This window comes from Tenrec ecaudatus, chromosome 1 (assembly GCF_050624435.1).
Source record: "Tenrec ecaudatus isolate mTenEca1 chromosome 1, mTenEca1.hap1, whole genome shotgun sequence".
Taxonomy (NCBI): Eukaryota; Metazoa; Chordata; class Mammalia; order Afrosoricida; family Tenrecidae; genus Tenrec; species Tenrec ecaudatus.
In genome coordinates, this window is record NC_134530.1 from 77,945,716 (window position 1) to 77,966,812 (window position 21,097).

Here is a 21,097-nt window from a genome sequence, read left to right on the forward strand (position 1 = left end):
ACCCCCGCGCACCCCCCCAGATTCCCGGCGTCCAGGACCCCGCGCTCCCTGGGGCGCGTAGTGGGGCGCCGGGCGCTCGGGCCGCCTCTCCCCTCCCCCCTTCCCGGGAGCCCGGGCTCCAGGACCCGCCCCGCGGGCTCTCCGCGCCCTCTCGCCCCTCTTCCTCGGCTCGGCGCTCTCTACCTGGCGGGTTCCGGCGGCTCGGTCCCTGGCGCCTGCCCGCCGTCGGGGCCCCGGGCGGCGATGAGCGGCGCCTGCACGAGCTACGTGAGCGCCGAGCAGGTGGAGGTTCGCGGCTTCAGCTGCCCGCGGCCGGGGGGCGAGGCGGCCGCCGTCTTCTGCTGCGGCTTCCGCGACCACAAGTACTGCTGCGACGACCCGCACAGCTTCTTCCCCTACGAGCACAGCTACATGTGGTGGCTCAGGTACCAGCCCCGCCTTCACCACCCTGCCCTTGAACCCCCTCCAAACCCTGGCCTCCTCCCGCTGGCTTCAGCCCAGCCCATTGCTAACCCCAAGCCACACTGCAGCCCCAGCACGGGACCAGGGCAACATTCGCATCAACTCACCGCTGGTACCCAAGCCCCTCATCCTCAACAGCCCAACCGGCCTCATCTCACCCCATTCCTCCATCCTAGCCCTGGCTTGAACCGTACCCCAACAGCCCTCGCTCCATTCACAGGACCACAACCCCAGACAAAATGACCATCTTCCAAACGTCACAGGAGACCCATGTTCGACGCGACCATCATGTAACCGCCCATCAGAGTCCTCGTTCAAATATCATCACCCACCTCATTCCTACTCATCCCCAACCCCCCAATGCTGGCTCCAGCCCTCATAACCCTAACCTCCTCACCCCTCTCTGTGATCTCACCTCAACCCCATTCACCCATCCTCATTCAGTATCCAGACCTCCACCAAACGCTAACGACAATGCTGCACCCACCCAACCCCAGCCTCCACCCCACCCTCCGCCCTAGCCTTTCCTCTCATAGTCTGTCATTCGTTCAGCCACCCTACTGAACACTGGCCATCCTGCCAGGCTTTGTGGTGCCTACTGAGGTCGAAGTTCATCCTTACTCCAAGGCTAGTGACCTGGGGGTAAAAGCGGACTCCAAGTTCACCAGAAGTGGAGTGTAGATGGATCCCTACCCACAGGACCTCAGTTTCCCCATTTGATCCCGGTAGGAGTTGGCAAGATCAGCCCAAACTTCCTGAATCCTAAGTATGAGGGTGGGAAGGCAAAAGGTCTCATTATTATTGGGTCTGCAACAATTTCATAGCCTGGCCCCCATTCCCCCCACCCCCCCACCCCCCCCACCCCCACCCCCGCCAAAAAAAAGGCCTGGTGCTGAGCCTGCTGTGGGAAGCCAAGTACAGAAGAGCTGGAGTGGACCATCTCAGTAGCCGATGGGCTTCCTGTTCCAGAAGGGGAGTGAGCAGGAGCCGCAGAAGCTAAGGGTGGGAAAGGACAACTTTGTGTGCTACCAAACCCCTAGTGTCTCTCTTTGCATCTTATCCAAAGGGATTGTGATTTGATTCCCAAACAAGGCAGTGGTGAGGGTCAAATAAGGAAACAGGTGAAGTCAACCTGGCATATACCACCAGTGACAGTTCAAGGTGGTAAAGCCTTTCTAGGCTCTATGAGCCAGCATTCTGAAGGCTTGTGTGTGTGTGTGTGTTATGTGTTGGATGCACATGTAACAACTATTTGTAACTCAGAGAATCGTATTAACTTACTCTCTTGTCATTAGTATATGAATTCGTGCTCTCGTTATAGCCTGTGCTTTGTGCCAGAACACAGAAATCAGTTGTCTTCTACCCTGGAGTTCACAGTCCACTGAGAGGAAAAGGGCATGCCCTTACAGTCGAGCAATGGAGTGTTTGTTGGAAGATGCACTGGGTGCTTAGCACTGAGCTGGGTGCTAGAAGATGACGGGTCTGACCTCTTGTTGAGGCCCAGAGACACTGCACAGCTTTTTGGCTTGTCAGAAGCTGGTCCAAACCTTGGCTCTATCAAGCTCGGTGGATATGAGCAAATTAGTTAATCTCAGAGCCTTTTCATTAGTCACTGTTTTCATCCTTAACATGGAGGTAGTAATACCTGCTTGTGGAGTTGTGAGGATTGGGTAAAATAATACGTCTGACAGTGATTGCTGCATGTAACGAAGGCACCGATTCCAACTCATAGTCACCCTCTGTAGGGTTTCCAACTCGGCACTGGGCTGGCCCATGGTGCTACAGAGATGTGCCACCCCTGCAGTGCCTAAGCGAGACCCGATCCCTCTTCCACCACTCCTGTTCCTACCTAGAGCTCTGCCTCTTTGGGGGTTTCTGTGGCCTTAGAGACCCTCTGGATACATGGAGTGCTTTCGTGGCTCAGACACTTTGATAGAGGGTTGGATGGGTGACTTCCGTGCTGTGACACCACTCCTCCCAAGGGCAGCTGGAGAGTCCAAGCATGCAGGGTTGGCTCCTCCTGGGCACAGGGGCGATGTCACGTGGTTCATGAACAAAGTGGAGGAGGGGAATCGAGTGCCCTCAGACAGCTGGGTGTTTGTTCAGTGTGCTCCAAACCCTGAAAAGATTCTTTCAGTCTATGCCTGACAGCCTTACCCTTGGAAGGTGAAGACCTGACTCTGTCCTAGACTCTTCTTTGGCTTGATTCACAAGAACTGGCTTTAAAAAAATCAATCAATCAATCAAAATCACCATTTCCTTGGGGAGAGAGTGCTCAGGGAGAGTAGCTGTCTTTAAAGCATGCCTCAGGCAATCTGTCCTCCCCTTCAAGAAGCAGCTGGTGCTATTACACCGATGGCCCAGTTTCCCAACAACCCAGTTCTGCTTTTGACCAGGGCAAGAGCCTTAAGGCAGCAGCAGCCTTGCTGGAGAGTAGAGTTGGTGGTCAGGTATGGTTAGCTCCTTGCTCTCTTTACCAATGAAGGAAACAAAGTTCAGAGAGCTCAGAGAATATTGCAGCAGATATATAAGTTGCAGACCCAAAATTCACACTTAGGACTGACTCCAGTGTCTTTGTTTGGTAGGCTGCTCCGGCCAGTTTTCCTTAGAGGGTCACAGTGAATTTTCAAAGGTTGGTAATCATTACAAAACTCAGTTCAGACTCATGGTGACTTCATGTGTGTCAAAGTGTTACAACTGCTCTGATGTGTCCAGGGGCTCTTGATCTTGAGATCCGAAAAATGGACTCACGGACCACAAAACAGCCAGCAGCCAGCAGAGTTTATTTGGAAAGTACCTGCACAGCAGGCGGGAATTCAAGTGAGCTGCTCCTGAATGAACTGTGTCTAGGGGCTTTTGTCTGATGCGGGGTACTTGGCCTGTCTGTGGGAAGTAAGCATGCAATGGGTCAGCAAAAGAGTCTGGGGTTTGCTGAGTTTGGTGTTTAGAATTAGCCTAGGAGTCTGATGGCAGTGATTGAATTGCTCTGGGATGTGGAAATCACCCTTCCAGACAGGCTGCCACTCCCAATACTTGCTGCTGCTGGGCCTCTCCTCCCTCTCTGCCTGCAGGCTAGCTCCTGTCTCTCAAAAGCAGACTGTACTGTATGGGTTTCAAAGGCTGCCTTTTTAGAAGACTGTCTTCAGGTCTTCTGCCTCTGGGAGGACTCAAAACTCCACCCATCTGGTGCAGCCAAGCCCATAAACGACTTGCATTGCCCAGAGCTTCCTTCCTAATCATAGATCATTGCAAGCCTAGAAGGCTGACAGCTAGCTCTCTAATCTGATGTCCCACCCAGGGCAGGCATGCCTAACTTCACTGACACATGCACTCCGCCGGGTGTTTTGCCAAAACCTCTCCAGGGACGGGGACAAGCCACCTCTTGAGACTGTGCATTCACTACGAGACCATGATCGTTTAAAGTTCTCCTTACACCAAGCCCAGATGCGTGCCTTTGGAATGTCTACTGTTGTTCCCAGCTCTGTCCGCAGGGGCTGGTTCCCCGGCCCCTAGACAGACCAGTGGAGACTGTGGAGAGAGATATCCTTCAGTCTGGGGCATATCCTCCAAGCTCGCTTACCCATACCTTCCAAGACTTGTTTTTTTTAAAAAAAAATCATTTTATTGGGGGCTCGTACAACTCTTATCACAATCCATACATCCATCCATTGTGTCAAGCACATCTGTACATATGTTGCCTTCATCATTTTCAAAATATTTTCTTTCTACTTGAGCCCTTGGTATCAGCTTCTCATTTTCCCCTCCCTCTCCCACCCTCCCTCCCTCCCTCATGAATCCTTAATTATATGTAAATTAATATTTTTTCATGTCTTAAACGACCTTGGTCTCCCTTCACCCACTTTTCTCTTGTTCATCCCCCCAGGGGGGAGGGGGAGAGTTATATGTTGATCATTGTTATCAGTTCCCCATATCTTCCCCCACCCCACCCCTACCCTCCTGATATGGCTAATCTCATTATTGTTCCTGAGGGGTTTATCTGTCCTGGATTCCCTGTGTTTTGAGCTCTTATTTATACCTGTGTACATGCTCTGGTCTAGTCAGATTTGTAAGGTAGAATTGGGGCAATGACCCTATTTTGAGGCCCCTTTATATCCAGGTGCCCAGAGATTTCTTTTTTAAAGGGTAGGTTCTCAACCGGTGCACAGGTCTCCCCTGTGAACAGTCAGTATATCTCAGAAGAGCAGGCCATGTTTCATTACATGTGAAAGACCTCGGAAGTACGACATGCTCCAATCGCAGTTTCCCCGATACAGGTAACGATACGAGACTGGGGTAGACACCAGGCAAGGACTCACCAACAGTGGCCTTACAACCCCTAGCGAGGCCTCAGACTAACTCAACGATAGGCACAGGGCTGGTGATTCCCTGGGAACTTGAGCGAGACGAGGGGCAAATGCAGAATCAACACCAAGGTGCCGAAAGGGGCGGGCGGGGGAGTTCCAAAGTTGATTGTAAAGAAGATGGCACAGCCCTTCTTGGTATGATCGGGTCAGTCAAGTGCGTGATAAGTTCCTGTGAAAAGAACAGGACCAACAAAAGGTGGGCAAAGTCATGGGGAATCCAAGGTCTTGGTTTCGGTTCTCCCCAAAGGAAGATCCTGAAAGCGACCCCAAGAAACACTGGGAGGTGGGAGAAAGGGAAACCGGGAAGAGGAGGTGTATCAATCAAGGGCATACTACCAAGCAAGTCACCATGGAGAGGTCACCACAGCTTCTGCTAGCTGACCCCTGCCATCCAGTGTAGACTGTGTCCTCAGTTAGCCCCCTGGAGTGAGGAGACGAGTGTTTCCAGGCCAGTCATTGGTTCGAATTGCTGGAGGAAGGGCGGCGTGGGCTTTCCTGCAGTCTGACCTCTCCAGTGGGTACACGCAGCCTGCGTTGGCCTGAAGGAAGGCCTCAGGCACAGAGATGCAGATGCCAGCAATTAAAACCAGGCCAGAAGGCTCTACAGCGATAAGGCTCAACAGACATGGACAGAATGTACACATCCTGTGCTACATCCAGAGACAGCCAGTTCATGATTCAGTGTATTCCTTCCATCTTTTTATACACATGCGCACACACACAAATCAAAAAAGAATTGCTACAAAGTCATAGAAACCTTTACTAAGCAAAAATATCATAATGTGAAACTATTGTTTCTGAACATAGCCTCCATTGACTCTTCTGAAGGCAACAGTCCCATCTCACTAAACTTGACTCCAAGAATTTTGCCTGCTTCAATTAGCATAGCAGCCCCATAGAACAGGGTAGAACTGCCACTGTGGGTTTCTGAGATTGTAACTCTCTTATTTAGTTATTTAATTATTTATTATTAGTTTATTGTTAATTGGGAGTTAGTACATATATCATTCCATAGTTCAATCATGTCCAGCAGTACCCGTACAATTGCTACCACAATCAGTTTCCAAACTTTTCTTTTTGGACTCCTTGACATCGCCTCCCTTTTACTACCCCACCGCCCCCCCCAACCCCCACTGTACCCTGGCCTCCGGAAACCCTTGCTGTACTTGCTGTCCCTCTCGGCTCATCATTCCTGAGTTGTTGCATCTACCGAAAAACAGAACAGCGCATCACACAACTTCAAGAGTGTGATCTCCAGTGACATAACACCTCTGAGCTACTCCCTACAGCCCCAAACAGAACAGCCCCAAACAGAACAAAACAAAAAGACAGACAGTGTTGAAAACCAGGTCAGATCCGGCATGCATCAGAGGGGGGAATCAACTGACAAAGTTGTAGCTGTTCAAGTCAGATTTATGCCGCTGATCTTCTATCCTCATCTCTCCAATGCCCTCTGTTTAGTAACCCTTTACCCTCCCACCTCCATCCCTCAATTATGGATAGAGTCTAATGATTCCTCTTGATCACCCTGTGTCCTTGGAGAAGATCTATCAGGATCCCCTCTGGATCCAGTGGCGTTGTAAGCATCTCAGCGCTGGTAGGGTCTCCACGTGGCTTCTCCAGCTCAGGGCACTAGCGTAGTTCCATGTGTCTTGTCAGCTGCAGTGTCTCCCAGGGAGTGAGCCTTGTCAGTAGAGTCTCCAAAGGAGTGAGCAGAGAGAGTGTGTGTCTCCCGCCTCCACGGAAGAAATACCACAGTTCCCAGAAACCTCAGGAGAAAGTCATGCCCACCCAGAGCCCTCAATGGCTATATCCGAATTGATGGCTAGACTCCACCCCTACCCTCGTAACCCCCAAACTGGCACCAGATTATGTAACTACCACAGTGCCAAAGGTCTTTGCGTACAGTGTCCTGGACTACCACCAACTGCACTGAAAAGGATATATTAGAAGATCCTGAATAGAATGGGAGAAAATTGTGGAACAAAACACAAATCATAAAAGAGACTGAGCTTACTGGTTGCAGAGAGACAGGTGGAACCTCCGCGCCTGTGACCCTCAGTCCTCCCCTGGTCAGGACCAAAGCTTTTCCCCTGTGCTGGCAAAACCAGCCACTTAAGGTCAGAGGTGCAGCGGCTACCCAAGGTCAGAGTCCCATGGGGAAGGGGAAGGAGGAATGGGAAGAGAAACTACAAGGGGGGAGTAGAATCGAGGATGGTGCATTGAGGGGATTGTGATGGATGAATTGCAACACCGTGTGTATGAGTTGTTGCATGTAAAACTGATGATCTGCTCTGGAAGTAAAAACCATACAACACCCAACACACAATTAAAAGCAAGTTTAAAAGTCAAGTGCCCTTTACCGATAAAGTTCCTTGGATTAATAAGGAAGGATGGCCGAGGAATCAGGCTCAAGGAAAGGACATTTGAGCTGGGAACAGGAAAGCGTACCACCTATGAAGGGGCTTCCAACAGTTCATCGGGGGCCCTTTCTCCTCCTCGGGAAAAGAGAGCCTGTTCAAGGTGGGTAAAAACGAGCTGCTGTCCACTCACTGGGACCCCCGGTGTGTCAACCCACCCCCACCCCCGCCCGGTGTGTGCTGGCTGGGTTTGCAAAGCTGATGTTTCAGAAGTAGGTCTTCAACCTGCCTTCTGAGGAGCCTTTGAGTGGATTCTGATTCACAGTGCCATCTAAGGCAGAGTAAAACGGAGCTGTTCTTTAGGATCTCTGAGATGAAATCTTTATGGGAACACACAACCTCCTTTTTCTCCTTCAGGGTAGCTGGTGGGTTGGAACCGCCAGCTCTGCAGTTAACAGCTCACGCCTTAACTCAGTGCACCACCAGGGCTTCTTGAGGAGCCCATAAGGGGGCTCAAACCTCTAACCTTTCAGTTAGTGGGTCAACTATGATTTTCCAAGACCAACAAGGACATAAGTACAGTCAAAATGGGCTCATTTCTATAGCACTTCCACCAGGTCTGCTACCTCACACTGCCTCTCAAGTCTGCGTCCTGACACTCAGCTCCTGCACATCTTCTCTCTCCAGCGTTGGCGCTCTCGTGGGCCTGTCCATAGCAGCGGTGGTCCTCCTGGCCTTCATTGTGACCGCCTGTGTGCTTTGTTACCTGTTCATCAGCTCCAAACCCCACACAAGGCTGCATCCAGGATTAAACTTACAGGCTACAGGTAAGAGAGCGGTCAGTTGTTTTCTTCTATAGATTCGGCAGACTAAAATAAAAGCTTTACAGAAGGAAGAGATTTGGAAATAACATGCAGGGCTTTTGCCAGACAAGTGTTGGTGGGATCTTCAGAAGTAGTAGCACATTTCTCCAAGAGGCTCATGGTCTGAACATTTCCATCCCCAGCTCTTCCTGTACCCCGTGTTTATCGAAAGAATTTGATAAAGTCAGCTCTCCATCTGTCACACAAGGATTAATCTGTGTTGTGCATTTTCAAAAACAATATTTTAATTCTAGCCGGGTGAGTAAACACTGGAAGCACTCACTAGTCCCTGCCAGGAAATTGGGAAGCTCATCACTTGGCCGACTGGAAGAGATTCATCTTTGAACCCGTTCCAAAGAAAGGTGACCCAAGAGAATGCTAAAATTATAGACAGGACCACAAATACCACATGCCATCAAAGTTTCTCTGAAGATTACCCCCCAATGATTGTAGTAGCACATTGACAGGAAGCTGCCAGGAGTACCAGGTCAGGTTCAGACAAGGACATGGAACAAGGGACAGCGTCACTGAAATCAGATGGAGCCTGGCTCAAAGCAGAGAATACCAGAAAGATGTTTGCTTGTGTTTTATTGATTGTGCCAAGGCATTCAACTCTGTGGATCATAACATAAATTATGGATAGCTTTTAGAAGAATGGAAATTCCAGAACACCTCATTGTTCTCATGTGGAACAGAACAAGGGACTACTGCAAGGTTTTAAGTGAAGACAGGTGTGCATCAGGGCTGTAGCCCCTCACCATACCTAGTCTGTATGCTGAGCATATCCTCAGAGCATCTGGATTCTATGAAGAACGCAGTATCAGGATTGGAGGAAGGCTTATTCACAACCTGCAGTATGCAGATGAGACAGCCTTGCTTGCTGAAAGTGAGGAGACTTGAAGCACTTGCTGATGAACATCAAGGATTGCAGTCTTCAGTATGGATTACAACTCAATACACAGAAGACCCAAATCATCACAACTGGACCAAAAGGAAACATCATGATAAATGGAGAAAAGTTTGAAGTTGTCAAGAATTTCGTCTTGCTTAAATCCACAATCAATGTTCACGGGAACTGCAGTATAGAACTCAATGCATTGTTTTGGGTAAATGGGCTGTCCAAACCTCTTTCAAGTATTGAAAAGCAAGGAAATTGTTTTGAGGACTAAGGTTTGCCTGAATCAAGCCATGGTATTTTCAGTTGCCTCCTAAGCATGTGAAAGCTGGACACTGAGTAAGGAAGACCGAAGAAGAATCGATGCATGTGAATTATGGTGCTGGTAAAGAATATAGAAAATACCATGGCCTACCAAAAAAGCATCAAATTTGTCTTGGAAGAAGTACAGCCAGAATGCTCCTTAGAGGCAAGGATGGCAAGACTTCATCTCATGTACTTTGGACACGTTGTCAGGGAGAGACTGGTCCCTGGCGAAGGTGAAGTGGAGGGTCAGCAAAAATCAGGAAAGCCTGCAACAAGATAGATTGACACAGTGTCTGCAGCAATGGGCTCAAGCATGAGAACAATTGTGAAGATGGCCTCAGACCAGGAGGTGTTTTATTCTGTTGTACATGAGATGAGCAACATGAGTTCATCTGCTCTGAGTCTGAGACAACAGCCATCTCCATTTACATGAAGTAGGAAGATGAGCTGGCATAGACAGCTGACGAATGCACAGAGCCAAGACATTCCTGAGGAAGAAGAGACACTGGAATTACCAGAAAAGGCATTTCAAAGAATGACATTCAGGTACTTTCAACAGATAGAGAAAAAGATTGAGAGCGCTCCAGAAAAAACAGGGAGATGGACAACAGAAAAGTGGGTGAAGGGGGACATCAGTCAGTGTAAGACATAAAATAATAATAATAATCTATAAATCATCAAAGGTTTATGGCAGAGGGAGGGTGTGGGAAGGAAGGGAAAAAATGAAAAACTGATACCAAGGGCTCAAGTAAAAAGAAAATGTTTGAGAATGATGAAGACAACAAATGTACAAATGTGCTTGACACAATGGATGGATGGATTGTGATGAGAGTTGTACGAGCCCCCAATAAAATGATTTTTTTTAAAGAAGAAATTCAAGGACATATTACATTGGGAATAACAGCTGTAAACTGTTAAAAATCAATTATATCAATTTGAAGAAGAGGAGCCTGAGCCAACCATGGTGTTTCAATTGGCCCCTCCCTATGTGAGAAAAATGGACAATGAATAAGAAAGACAGAATACTGGCTCCCATGGACTGACAAAAGAACAAACGTCTGTCTTGGAGGCGGACCGTCAGAGCGTTCCTTGGAAATGAGGATGGTGAGACTTCATCTCCTGTACTTGGACGTGCGCTCCAGAAGGAGTGTTCTCTGGGGAAGGACCTCATTCTTGGTAAAGTAGAAGGTCAGTGAGAGATAGGGAGACCCTCAAGGAAATTGACACAGGCTGGCAACCCTGGTGGCAACCAAAGCAGTGGTTGTCAGGATGGCACAGGACTGGGCAGTTTTGTTCTCATGTACACAGGGGTGCTGTGTAACAAGCAGGCAACATCTAAGGACGAGAACAACCTATGGGTTTACATCTGTTTCATTGATCTTTGTCATTTCACTAATGGCAGGATTACTATGCATATAAAAAGCATGCTTGAAATTAGTTAGTGATTTTATGCTTGATTTTCAAAGTTAATTTAGCTTTTCCAGTTCATTTGCCACCTTTGTTTCCAATTTTTGCATTCCAATTGTCAAAAATTTATCAGTGCGTCTTAATTACATTTGATCAATTTCACACTGAAAATGACGGTAGAATTCTTCAATTTCTGTATCAATAGCTTTAGTGGCTTATGCATAAATTTTAATAATAGTTGCATTGAATAGACTTCCTTCTATGTGGATAGACATCATCCTATCACAAACAGCATCTGGAAATGTCCTTTTTGATGAGGAGCGGATCCCAAGGGCTCCAGTTGAAAGAAAATGTTTTGAGAATGATGATGGCAACAAATGTACAAATGTGCTTGACACAATGGATGGATGTACGGATTGTGGTGAGAGTTGTACGAGCCCCTAATAAAATGATTTTAAAAAGAAAAAAATGTCCTTTTTGATGATAAGTGTGACACCATTCCTCTTGATTCTGTCATTTCCAGCGTAATAAGCCATATGATTTTCTAATTCAAAATGACCAATACTAGTCTATTTCAGCTCACTGATGCCTACAATATTAATCTTATGTGTTTCATTTCATTTTTTACAACTTAAAATTTTTCTAGATTCATACTTCATACAAGAGGGTACCCCCCCCAAAACAGAAACTTTTTTCAAAGCTATGTATTTAAATTTTTTATACCAAACAACCTTATCACCTTCAAAGTACTCTCCATTACATTTAACACATTTGTCAAATCTGCGATTCCATTCTTAGAAACATTTTTGAAACTCACCTGTTTGGATGACTGACAGCACCTCCCTTGTTTTTTTCTTCACTATTTCTATGCCCTAAATCATTGTTTTTTCATGTCCCTCTTCATTTGGGGAAACAAAAATAAGTTGCATGGAGTGAGGTCCGGTGAGTCAGGTGTGTGGAGCAAAGGAGGCATGCTGTGTTTTGCCAAAAACTGGCGCACTGAGATGGCTTTGTGAGCAGGTGCATTGTCATGGTGGCAAACCCAGTTTCCTGTCTGCCACAAATCAGGCCTTTTTTTGTGGCACACTGTTACACAATCTTTTCAGACCCTCTAAATAGAAGGCTTGAGCTCCAAATGCACTACAGGTTGACATTTTCATTGTTCGGGAAGTTGATGGACATCCAGAATGAGGTTTGTCATCAATCGACATTTCACCTTTTTTGGAAATGAGAAAACTACTCCTACAGTTGAGTTTTTCCCATAGTGCTGTCCTTATAAGCTGTGTTCAACATCCCAACTGTTTCTGCAACCTTTCCCCCCCTGAGCAGGAAACAGAATTTCACAGCTGCAGGCTGTTCTCTTAAATCAGCCATCACAAAAAATAAGGTTCAAGCGAAACTGCTTTCACGCAAACATTCACTGTAGCCAGAGAGAACTTTCCCAGACAATGCCACTGGGTGCACTAACTCAGAGCACGCTACTCAAAGCAGTCCTAGCAGGAAAAATGCTTACTGCTAGGAAAGCGCCATCCAATGAAGCTTTTTCCCCCATGTTTGGGGGGCATCCCCTCATACTCTTTAACTTCGAGTCACTAATTGATGTTCGCAGATGCTTCTTCTCATTTCGAGTTGTGCCCCATTAGAAATTAAGGACCTGAAGGCTTTCCTCCTGAAGGCTTTCCTCAACCCACGTCAATATGATCAGCTCTACTTTGAGAAGGCAATTCTCAGGCATATTTTGAGTGCTTTTCTCGCTAAAGGACTCATCTTCTGGCCCTATCTCTGACAAGGATCCATCTGCTGTTCGTTAGGTTTTCCATATCTGATGATGTTTCAGTGACGTCCATAAGGATTTCAGTGGCTAGTTCTTCAGAAGTGGACAGCCTCTTCCTTCTTCATCGTCTGTCCTTAGTCCGGAAACTCTGCCCAAACCTGCTCACTTTGGATGATCCTGCTGCATTTGAAATATCAGTGACAAGTTCCAGAGACTGTAACTTGACGGGAGTGGAAAGCCCAGTCTTTCTGCCGCGGACCTGCCGGTGGTTTCAAACTGCCAACCATGAGGACCGCCGTCCAACGCTTCATCACTACACCAGCAGGGCTCCAAGACATGCGTGCCATTGAGGGAACTTGTCCAAAGACATCCATTGATGGCAGAGACATGTTGAACATGTTTCATTTGGTAAACACATGGATATATGAACTGGAACCCTAAAAACAAAGCCTTTGACTTACCTTCATATTAATGTGGATATCCTGGTTGTGATCTTATACTATAATTTTGAAAGATGTTTCTTCCCTTTGAAGAAACTGGGTAAAGGATGCATGAATCTATTATTTCTTACATGTGTATTAACAATTATTTCAAAAGAAGAAGCTTCATTTTAAAGAGAAAAAATTGGCAAATCTGCCTATTTATAATGCAAATCTTACTTATATCTCTAATGCAAATGACATCATACATAAAATTAAAAGGCAAATGAACAGAAAATACAGATATACTCATTATTTGCCTTTATATAATTTTATCCATGTCTAAATTGTACATGGACAAGTGGCAGTCATTTGAACAAACCATGGGGAAACTAAACACATAGCAAACAAAGTCACCGAGGAGACATTTCTGACTCATGGTAAGCCTTTAGGCCAGGGTAGATCTGCCTCTGTGGATTTCCAAGACTGTACATCTTTGTGGGAGTAGAAAGCCTCATCTTTCTACAGGGTTTAACATTAGGAAAGGTGTGCATCAGGGTTGCATACTTTCACTATACGTACTCACTCTGGACTGCATGAAGAAGAACTGGCATCAGGATTACAGAAGGCTCATTAACCAGCTCCAAGATTCAGATAACACAGCCTTGGTTGTTGAAAATGAAGAGGACTTTCAGCCCTCACTGACGAAGACCAAAGACTTCAAGAGGCTTCAGTATGGACTCTACCTCAACACAAAGGGAAACCATCCTCACAGCTGGACCAATAAGCAACACCGTGATCAATGGAGGAAAGATTCGAATTACCAATTATTTCATCCTCTTTGGATCCACAATCAATGTCCTGGAAGCTGCACAGCAAGAAAGCAAAGCATACAGTACATTGGGTAAATCTATTGCAGAAGGCCACTTAAAAGTTTAAAACCAAAGATCCCATTTTGAGAACTAAGATGTGCCTGACCCAAGCTATAGTATTTTCAATCACTTCCTATGATTGGGGGAAATGGACATGGAATAAGGAAAGCTAAAGAAGAAATTCTGCTTTGCCTTCTGGTGTGGGTGCATATTGACTATGCCGTGGACTGCCTGTCTTGGAAGAAGTACAGTCAGAATGCAGTGTAGAAGAGAGGATGGTGAGCCTGCATCTCGTGTACACTGAACCTTTATCAGAAGTAAACATTCTCTGAGAAAGGACATAATGCTCAGTCAGTGAAAAAGGGGAAGGCTCTCCAGGAGAGTAGTGGACACAGCCTCGCTTGTACGACGGTGCAAGAGCAGACAGAGTTTTGTTCTGCTGTATATAGAGTTGGAGCGGACTCAACAAGGCCTGTCTCAGGCTAGGTTTTCTAAGAAAGCAGAACCAGTGGAGCTATGGAGATAGAAATTTGTATCGAGAAAATATCTCCCATAGTCGTAGAACTGGGAAGGGCCAAGTCTGTGGATGTAGGCTCCCCCTGATTCACTTATCTGAGAGGGTTGAACCCCCAGTCAGCAGTAGAGACACATGAATCCGCGCTCGGCATCAGGCTCATGGTTGCGGAGGGGAATGAATCGTAACTTCGGCAGATCAGGTGGCACTGCTCCTGGTTCTCAGGATCGGCAGGCAACATAGCAGGCCATGGTTCAAGGTCAAAGAATAGGAAGTTGATGAGCGAGGTGCAGAATCCAGATCCAGCTAAAAGCAAAAAGCTTTTACATCATGTCCACTTATATTGAAAACAGACCACATCTCCATGGAAACATCCTTTCAGTTAATTGCATCAAGGCTGTGATCTAAGGTTGTCACTCAAATCGTGTCCCATTATGAAAGCTTATAACTGATTGTGATTTCATTGTGTTAGGTCATGTCATGGGGGTTTAGCTCAAAAAGCAAAGCAAACTCACAGCCACCGAGTCAATTTAGAGGCGCTAACTGCCAAACCACTGAGAATCCTGGCCCCGCCAAGTGGACACAAAGCCTCAATTATCACAGTGCCTAACAATATCCATATATCTAGATGTGTGTGTGTTGGAATCTGAATTGATACCTGTGAGTAACAAGTACACATTTAAGCAAATGGGAGGTGGAGGGTGGGCGAAGATAGGTAAATAGCCAGTGCACAATAAAAGATACTCGAGGTCCCTGCTGCCCCAGCAGAGTCCAGAGCCACCCCACCCCCCCCGCCCTCTCCTTGGCCATCAGGCGCCCGCAGAAATGGTTTTCCATTTCGCCGATTACTGGAGGACGCTGAGAACGAGAATTCCCAGGCGTAGCTGCTGCCGCCTCTCCGCGTGAATGCTGCGTTGGGCATGATCGCCAGCTTGCTGAAGTCGGACAGAGAGATGGTGCCGGGCGGCGAACACATGTTGATTTTCACGCGGAGCACTTTTAGGAACCACGTCATGGACTTCCATGAGGAGGTTGGGAAGGATCTGACCCGCATGGAACGTGGTGAACTGGGAAGGGGAGGCACTTGAGTGTGTGCAGAAGGGAGAGAAGGAGGGGCGCGGCCGGACCCAATCGAGGGCGACGAGCTGCATCTGGAGGTGAGAGCGCAGGGTGCGGTCAGCACGCACGTGTTCCAGAAGGTGCAGTGAGACCCACGGCCGGCGGCCAGGCCACGGCCCCGGGAAGCTCGGGCCAGGACCCGCGGCACGAAGCACAAAGGTCCCCCACCCCCACCCTGCTGCCTAAGCGCCTGCGTGAGCCTGGCTCATGACTCTCCCTCTTTCCTTTTCTTAAAACGAAGCCATCCCAATAAAATTTATCTCAGCAAGAAAGAGAGAGAGAGAGAGAAAGGAAAGAAAGAAAAGATACTCAACCTCGTGGATAATCAGAGAATGAAATTTAACAGTGACATGCCTTATACACACTGGCAAAAATCAGGAATAAAACATACTACAGAAGTATGAATTGGCACAGCCAGTTTATGGAGCATTTGCGCATATCTATTTTGGCTTCAAAGGTGTGTGTTTGTACGTGTAATGTATCTGTACATACTTACATGTGTGTGTATGTATACATACAGATACACACACTATGCCTCAATTATTCCACTTCTAAGTGGCACTACGTATCCCATGGGAAAGAAACGAAATGTCCATCAGTAGAAGAATGGATAAATAAAATCTGGCACGATGTAATAATGAGATAGCGTATCACCGTGGTGGCATAGTGGTTACAAGTTGGGCTGCTAACTGAAAGGTCGGCAGTTTGAAACCACCAGCCCCATCCATAGGAGAAAGACAAGGCTTTCTACTCCCATAAAATCTTACAGTCTTAGAAACCTACAAGGTCAGTTACGTTACACCCTGCCTTGCAGGCTTGCAGGCTGCTGCGCGTCAGAATCAACTGGACGGCAGTGAGTTTTATTCAGCAATGAAAGTGAACTGGGCTCCTGATGGATGCTCACCCCTGCTTGTCACGGGTAAATCTTATTACCCCCCTGTTTTACAGATGGGGAAACCCATGTCCCCAAATCGTCTAGTGCAGTGGTTCTCAACCTGTGAGTCAAATGACCCTTTCACAGGGGTTAACATCGGAAAACACATGTTTCCGATGGTCTTAGGAACCGAGACGCCGCTCCTCTATCCGTCTCCAGGCGGGTCCGCCCACAGGCACATACGCTCACATACCAGTACCCGGCGTGAAGACTGTTACCCATGCTGCACCATGCTTCAAGACAAAATGTATTTGTCATTAGAAATAAATACTTCTTGAGAACGATGATGGCAACAATTGTACAGATGTGCTTGACACAATGGATGCATGTATGGTTTGTGATGAGAGTCGTATGAGCCCCCAATACAATGATTTTTAAAAAAAGAAAGAAAAATATTTCACAATCTATAATTACATATTGTTTTTGTGATTAATCACTATGCTTTAATTACATTCAATTTGTAACAAGGAAAATACATCCTGTATATCAGATATTTACATGATGATTCATAATAGTAGCAAAAATACACTTATGAAGTAGCAACGAAAATAATGTTATGGTTGGGGGTCATCACAACAGGGGAAGTTTATCAAACATTAAGAAGGTTGAGCACCACTGCTCTAGTGTATAAGTAAGCACAGGGCCAACACCCTCTCCTCACCTCATCCTCCTTAGAGCTACTGCTGTGACAGGGAGTCCCTACGTGTGACTGGAAAACACCTAGTGGTATAGTGTTATTCTGACCCATTTTACAGTTACAACAATGGAAAGGTTATGTGGCTTACTCCAAAGGTCACGGCTAGTAGAAACGGAATTCAAACCAGTCTGTGGGATGGATACTCCAGCTTGTGCCCTGCCCTCCTGTCTCTGCCCCCACCACCATCCAGTCTTTTTTGGCTCCAAGGGGAGGCCCATTGCATCTCCTGACCCTGGGAATGACAACCAACCACCTCCTGCTATTCACTGCGAAGCCATTACAGAGCATTTCATTGCCAGGGTTGGAGACAGCTTGTACTCTTGCTCTTTGCTTATTTTAAGATGGAAAATGCATTTCCTGGCCTTTCACTAAATGATGTTTTTCAGCTTTCTCTGCTCTTTGCTCAAACTCAGCTCTATAGTCCCCTCTCTCCGTTTTTGTCAAGTACTGCTTTCTTCTCAGCTGAACCCACAGGCTCATCCCAGGAGCCTCTTGTTCCTTCCCTTGCATCTGAGACAATTTATAGACTCATTGTGTTACCTTTATCAGAACTTTATCCTTTAATCAGACTTCCATTTCTATTTGCGCTTAATTGGACACTCCTGGGCTGCATGAAAAGAGAGGTGACCATCACCCCCATTTTACAGCAGAAGAAACCAAGGCCCAGCCAGGGAAAGTGCACTGGCCAAGGTTTTGTGGCTAATGAGTCTCGAAAGTCTAAGGGCCCTTCAGTCAGAGGTCATATCTGAGTTGGTGCAGAGCGTGGGGAGTACACTCTTCCTCTATACCAGTAGGATGCTTTACAATAAGTTTAAATAACAAAGGATCCAAAATTAAAAAACCCTCCACTGCCGCAGAGTTGATTCTAACTCATATTGACCTGATAAGGCAGAGCAGAACTACTCCTAAGGTTGACATCTGTACTGAACTCTACAGAAACTGAGCAGCTGGGGGGGTTCAAATTCGTGGCCTTGCACTTAGCAGCCAAGTTTGTAACCAGCTGTGCCACCAGGGATCCTTGAGGATCTTATGGAAGCTATAAAACCCGCCAACAAAAAACCTTCTAGAACTACTGAGTTTAGCAAGGTCACAGTGCATAAGAACAGAACCAAACATCAATTATATTTATACATACAAGTAATAAACAGTTGGAAAACATCATATTATCTTTTTGATCCTCAGAAAAGAAAGTAGAATAGATACTTAGGTAGAAATCTATCAAAACATGTAGATCTATACATTGAAAACTACCAATGAAAGAAGTTATCAGAAATTGCTTCCTGGTAAGGGACGTTTTAATAAGACTTGACTAAATGAAGAGATCCACCATGTTCATGGATTGGGAGACTCAAAGAGTAAAGATTCTAATTTGATCTGTAGGTGTAAGATAATTGTTATCAAAAAGCTCAGCAGCCTTTTTATGTATATAGACAAGTTGATCCTAAAATTTCTATGGAAAAAAACTAAGTAATTGGGATAGCTAACATAATACTGAAAAATAAAACTGGGAAGAAAGCATACCATTTCACTTGAAACGTACTATTAAATAGCCAGACGGACGGTGCTGATATAGATGGGTCTACGTGGCACCGCTGTCCCCAAGGTCCGCAGAGGTTATGCTTCTGTTGCTGGTGCCATTGAGCTGATTCCAATTCATAACGGCCCCATGCACAGCAGAACAAAGCACCCCCCACTCCTGCGCCTGCCTCACAATTGCCGTTTAGTTCGAGCCCATTGTTGAAGCCACCGGGTCAGTTCATCTTGTTGAGGGTCTTCTTTTCCGTGCCCCTCTACTGTACCAAGCATGGTGTCCTTTGCCAGGAACTGGACTCTCCTAATCACATGTGCAAAGTGCATGGAACTAAGTCTCGCCATATTCGCTTCTAAGGAGCATCTGGCTATTCCTCTTCCAAGACCGATTAGCTTGTCCACAGTCCGTGGTACTTTCCGTATTCTTTGCCAGCGCCTTCACGCAAATGCAACATTCTCCTTTGCTCTTCCTTCCTCACTGGTCAACGTTCCCACGCATATGAGGCCATTGAAAAGGACATGCTTGAGGCAGGCGCACTGAGTGTCCAAAGTAGCATCCTTGCTCTTCAGCACTTCAACGAGGTCGCATGCAGCGCGTACTCATAGACCCAGTACAACATGTCTTTTTATCTCTTGACTGCAGCTTCGATGAGCACTGATGGTGGATCCAAGCAAGATGAAATCCTTCATAACTTTAACCTTTTCTCTATTCATCGTGAAGTTTCCTCTTGGTCCAGCTGTGAGGATCTTGGTCTCTGTATATTGAGTTGTAATCCAGACTGAAGGTTGCAGTCCTTGATCTTCATCAGCAGGTGCTTCACGTCCTCACCACGAGTTAGCCTGGCCTGCATGCCAATAGAACTACGTGCTTTCGTGTTCCCATCCAGCCAGGAAGAGAAAGAGGGTTCTGTCTATACCTCCAGCCACAAATGGGGAGGGGTGAGGCCTGAGCTCTACTTCTAACTGGACCGCTTTAAATCAGGTGCCCACTCCTAAACCACTAGTGTGTCCAGAGAATGTTGTACACTGCACATTGCCCAGCAATGTGGCAAAGGAATGGTATTACCTGATGGACTCAGCTCATTCCCACTCCAGAGCTGGGATGTGGCCAATCTCAACTATCAAGACAAGGGATGGGATGAAATGTTGGGATGAGGCAAACCCCAAAGCTCTATACAGCTTCCTCCTTGAAATTCATTATTCTCTTGGTTTCAGGGCCACCACTGCATTCTTCCTGAATACACTCAATCAGTGTGTCTAAAAGCACAGGAGCTTGCTCTGTACAGAGAAAGTGTAAAATGTCATTTCAAGATGAAGAAAGATTGTGAGGAAAGGCCCGGGGAGATGAAGGAATGGACTTATTTGGGGAACAGTGAAAATTTTCATATGGAAAAGCACAATTCTTGAGGGAAGAATAATAGTGAGGAGCTGAGGAGAAGGGATAGGGCCAGTTCATGAAGAGTCTTGAATGCCACATGAAGGGTCATAGGCAATGCGAAGCCGCTGAAGGTCTTTGAGCGAGAACAGAGGTCAGCCTGTGGACTGACCACAGCACCAAGGAGGGGCTGGAGGAGGTCTGGAAAGGAGATGATGAAGGGCAGACCTAGATGGGCGCCACGAGGCCGGAGGGAAAGGGGCAGATTTTGTGCATGAGGGTGAGGTAGGCCTCAGCCCTACTCTGATTGGCCACCTTAGGGCTTGTGCCCATCCCTAACCCAAGGCCCTTGAGAGCAGTGGGCTTGGTGAAAGTGTGACGGAACATGTGAGCGAAGACTTAAACTTCTGGATTGAGCACTTGATTTACGTTTTCATCCAGTAAGGCAAGAACGTTCCACTGGGCCGTATGCTCCTGAGAGGGCTAGTGCGGTGAGGACTTCGAGTCCCTGGGGTGTAGTGGCAAATGGTTTATAGTGCAGCAGGGCAGAAACCAAGGAAGCTGAATCTGCATGAGTCATGAATGCACGATGTAAGTGCTCTGTGAAATCAGCCTGATGGGGGAACCTGCCGCGGGAGGAAGGGGCTGCAGGGGGCAAGGCCGGGCCTTTAGCTTGCTGTTTTCCAGGTTCGGAGGAGCCCCAACCTGACGGTCAAGATGGGAACACAGGAGTTGTCATGCAGGCGACAGAAGCGAGTCCCCTTGGACAAAATGACCCTTTCCTGAGCCACCCACTGGAACACAATGAGAGGCAGCCTCCAGACCCCAGGCGCCGTCTTCCCCACTGCTTCATGCCAACCGTGACCGCCAGTGACATTCCAGGCAGTCCTGAGGAGGCCCCTCTCCCCAGTCCAGACCCACGTGGACCAGGGCCATAAGCACTCAATAAAAACCACCAAACCACACACTTTTGGAGTCTCTCTGGTGAAGGTGTGTGTGTGTGTGTGCACATGTGTGTGTGTGCACATGTGTGTGTAGCAGGAAGAGCAGGAGAAAAGGTATCATCAAAAGGGCTATGGAGCCTGCTATAGTACTCTTCCCCACCTAAGCAAGGCTGTCGTGGTGAGAAACCCAGAGCCTCTGTGGGTCTCACAAGAGCCTTACCACGCCTGTCACAAAGACCGCTCCTTGGTTCCCTTGACTCAG

General features: G+C 47.1%; 1 protein-coding gene across 1 annotated transcript; it reads left to right on the top strand.

The window, feature by feature from the left end:
- The first annotated feature begins 243 nt into the window (after nt 1-243).
- On the top strand, nt 244-20,846 carry SHISAL2A (shisa like 2A). Its single transcript, XM_075539836.1, has 3 exons — nt 244-425; nt 7,874-8,013; nt 20,579-20,846. Exons 1-3 carry the CDS (start codon nt 244-246, stop codon nt 20,827-20,829), a joined length of 573 nt encoding a protein of 190 aa, XP_075395951.1. The 3' UTR covers nt 20,830-20,846.
- The last annotated feature ends 251 nt before the right edge of the window (nt 20,847-21,097 follow it).

Bases quoted from the DNA above. Each gene is read 5' to 3' on its own strand.
- SHISAL2A (XM_075539836.1), top strand. From the start codon at position 244: ATGAGCGGCGCCTGCACGAGCTACGTGAGCGCCGAGCAGGTGGAGGTT. The intron at 426-7,873 runs GTACCAGCCCCG...TTCTCTCTCCAG, and splicing joins AGCTACATGTGGTGGCTCAG to CGTTGGCGCTCTCGTGGGCC. The intron at 8,014-20,578 runs GTAAGAGAGCGG...GCTGTTTTCCAG, and splicing joins ATTAAACTTACAGGCTACAG to GTTCGGAGGAGCCCCAACCT.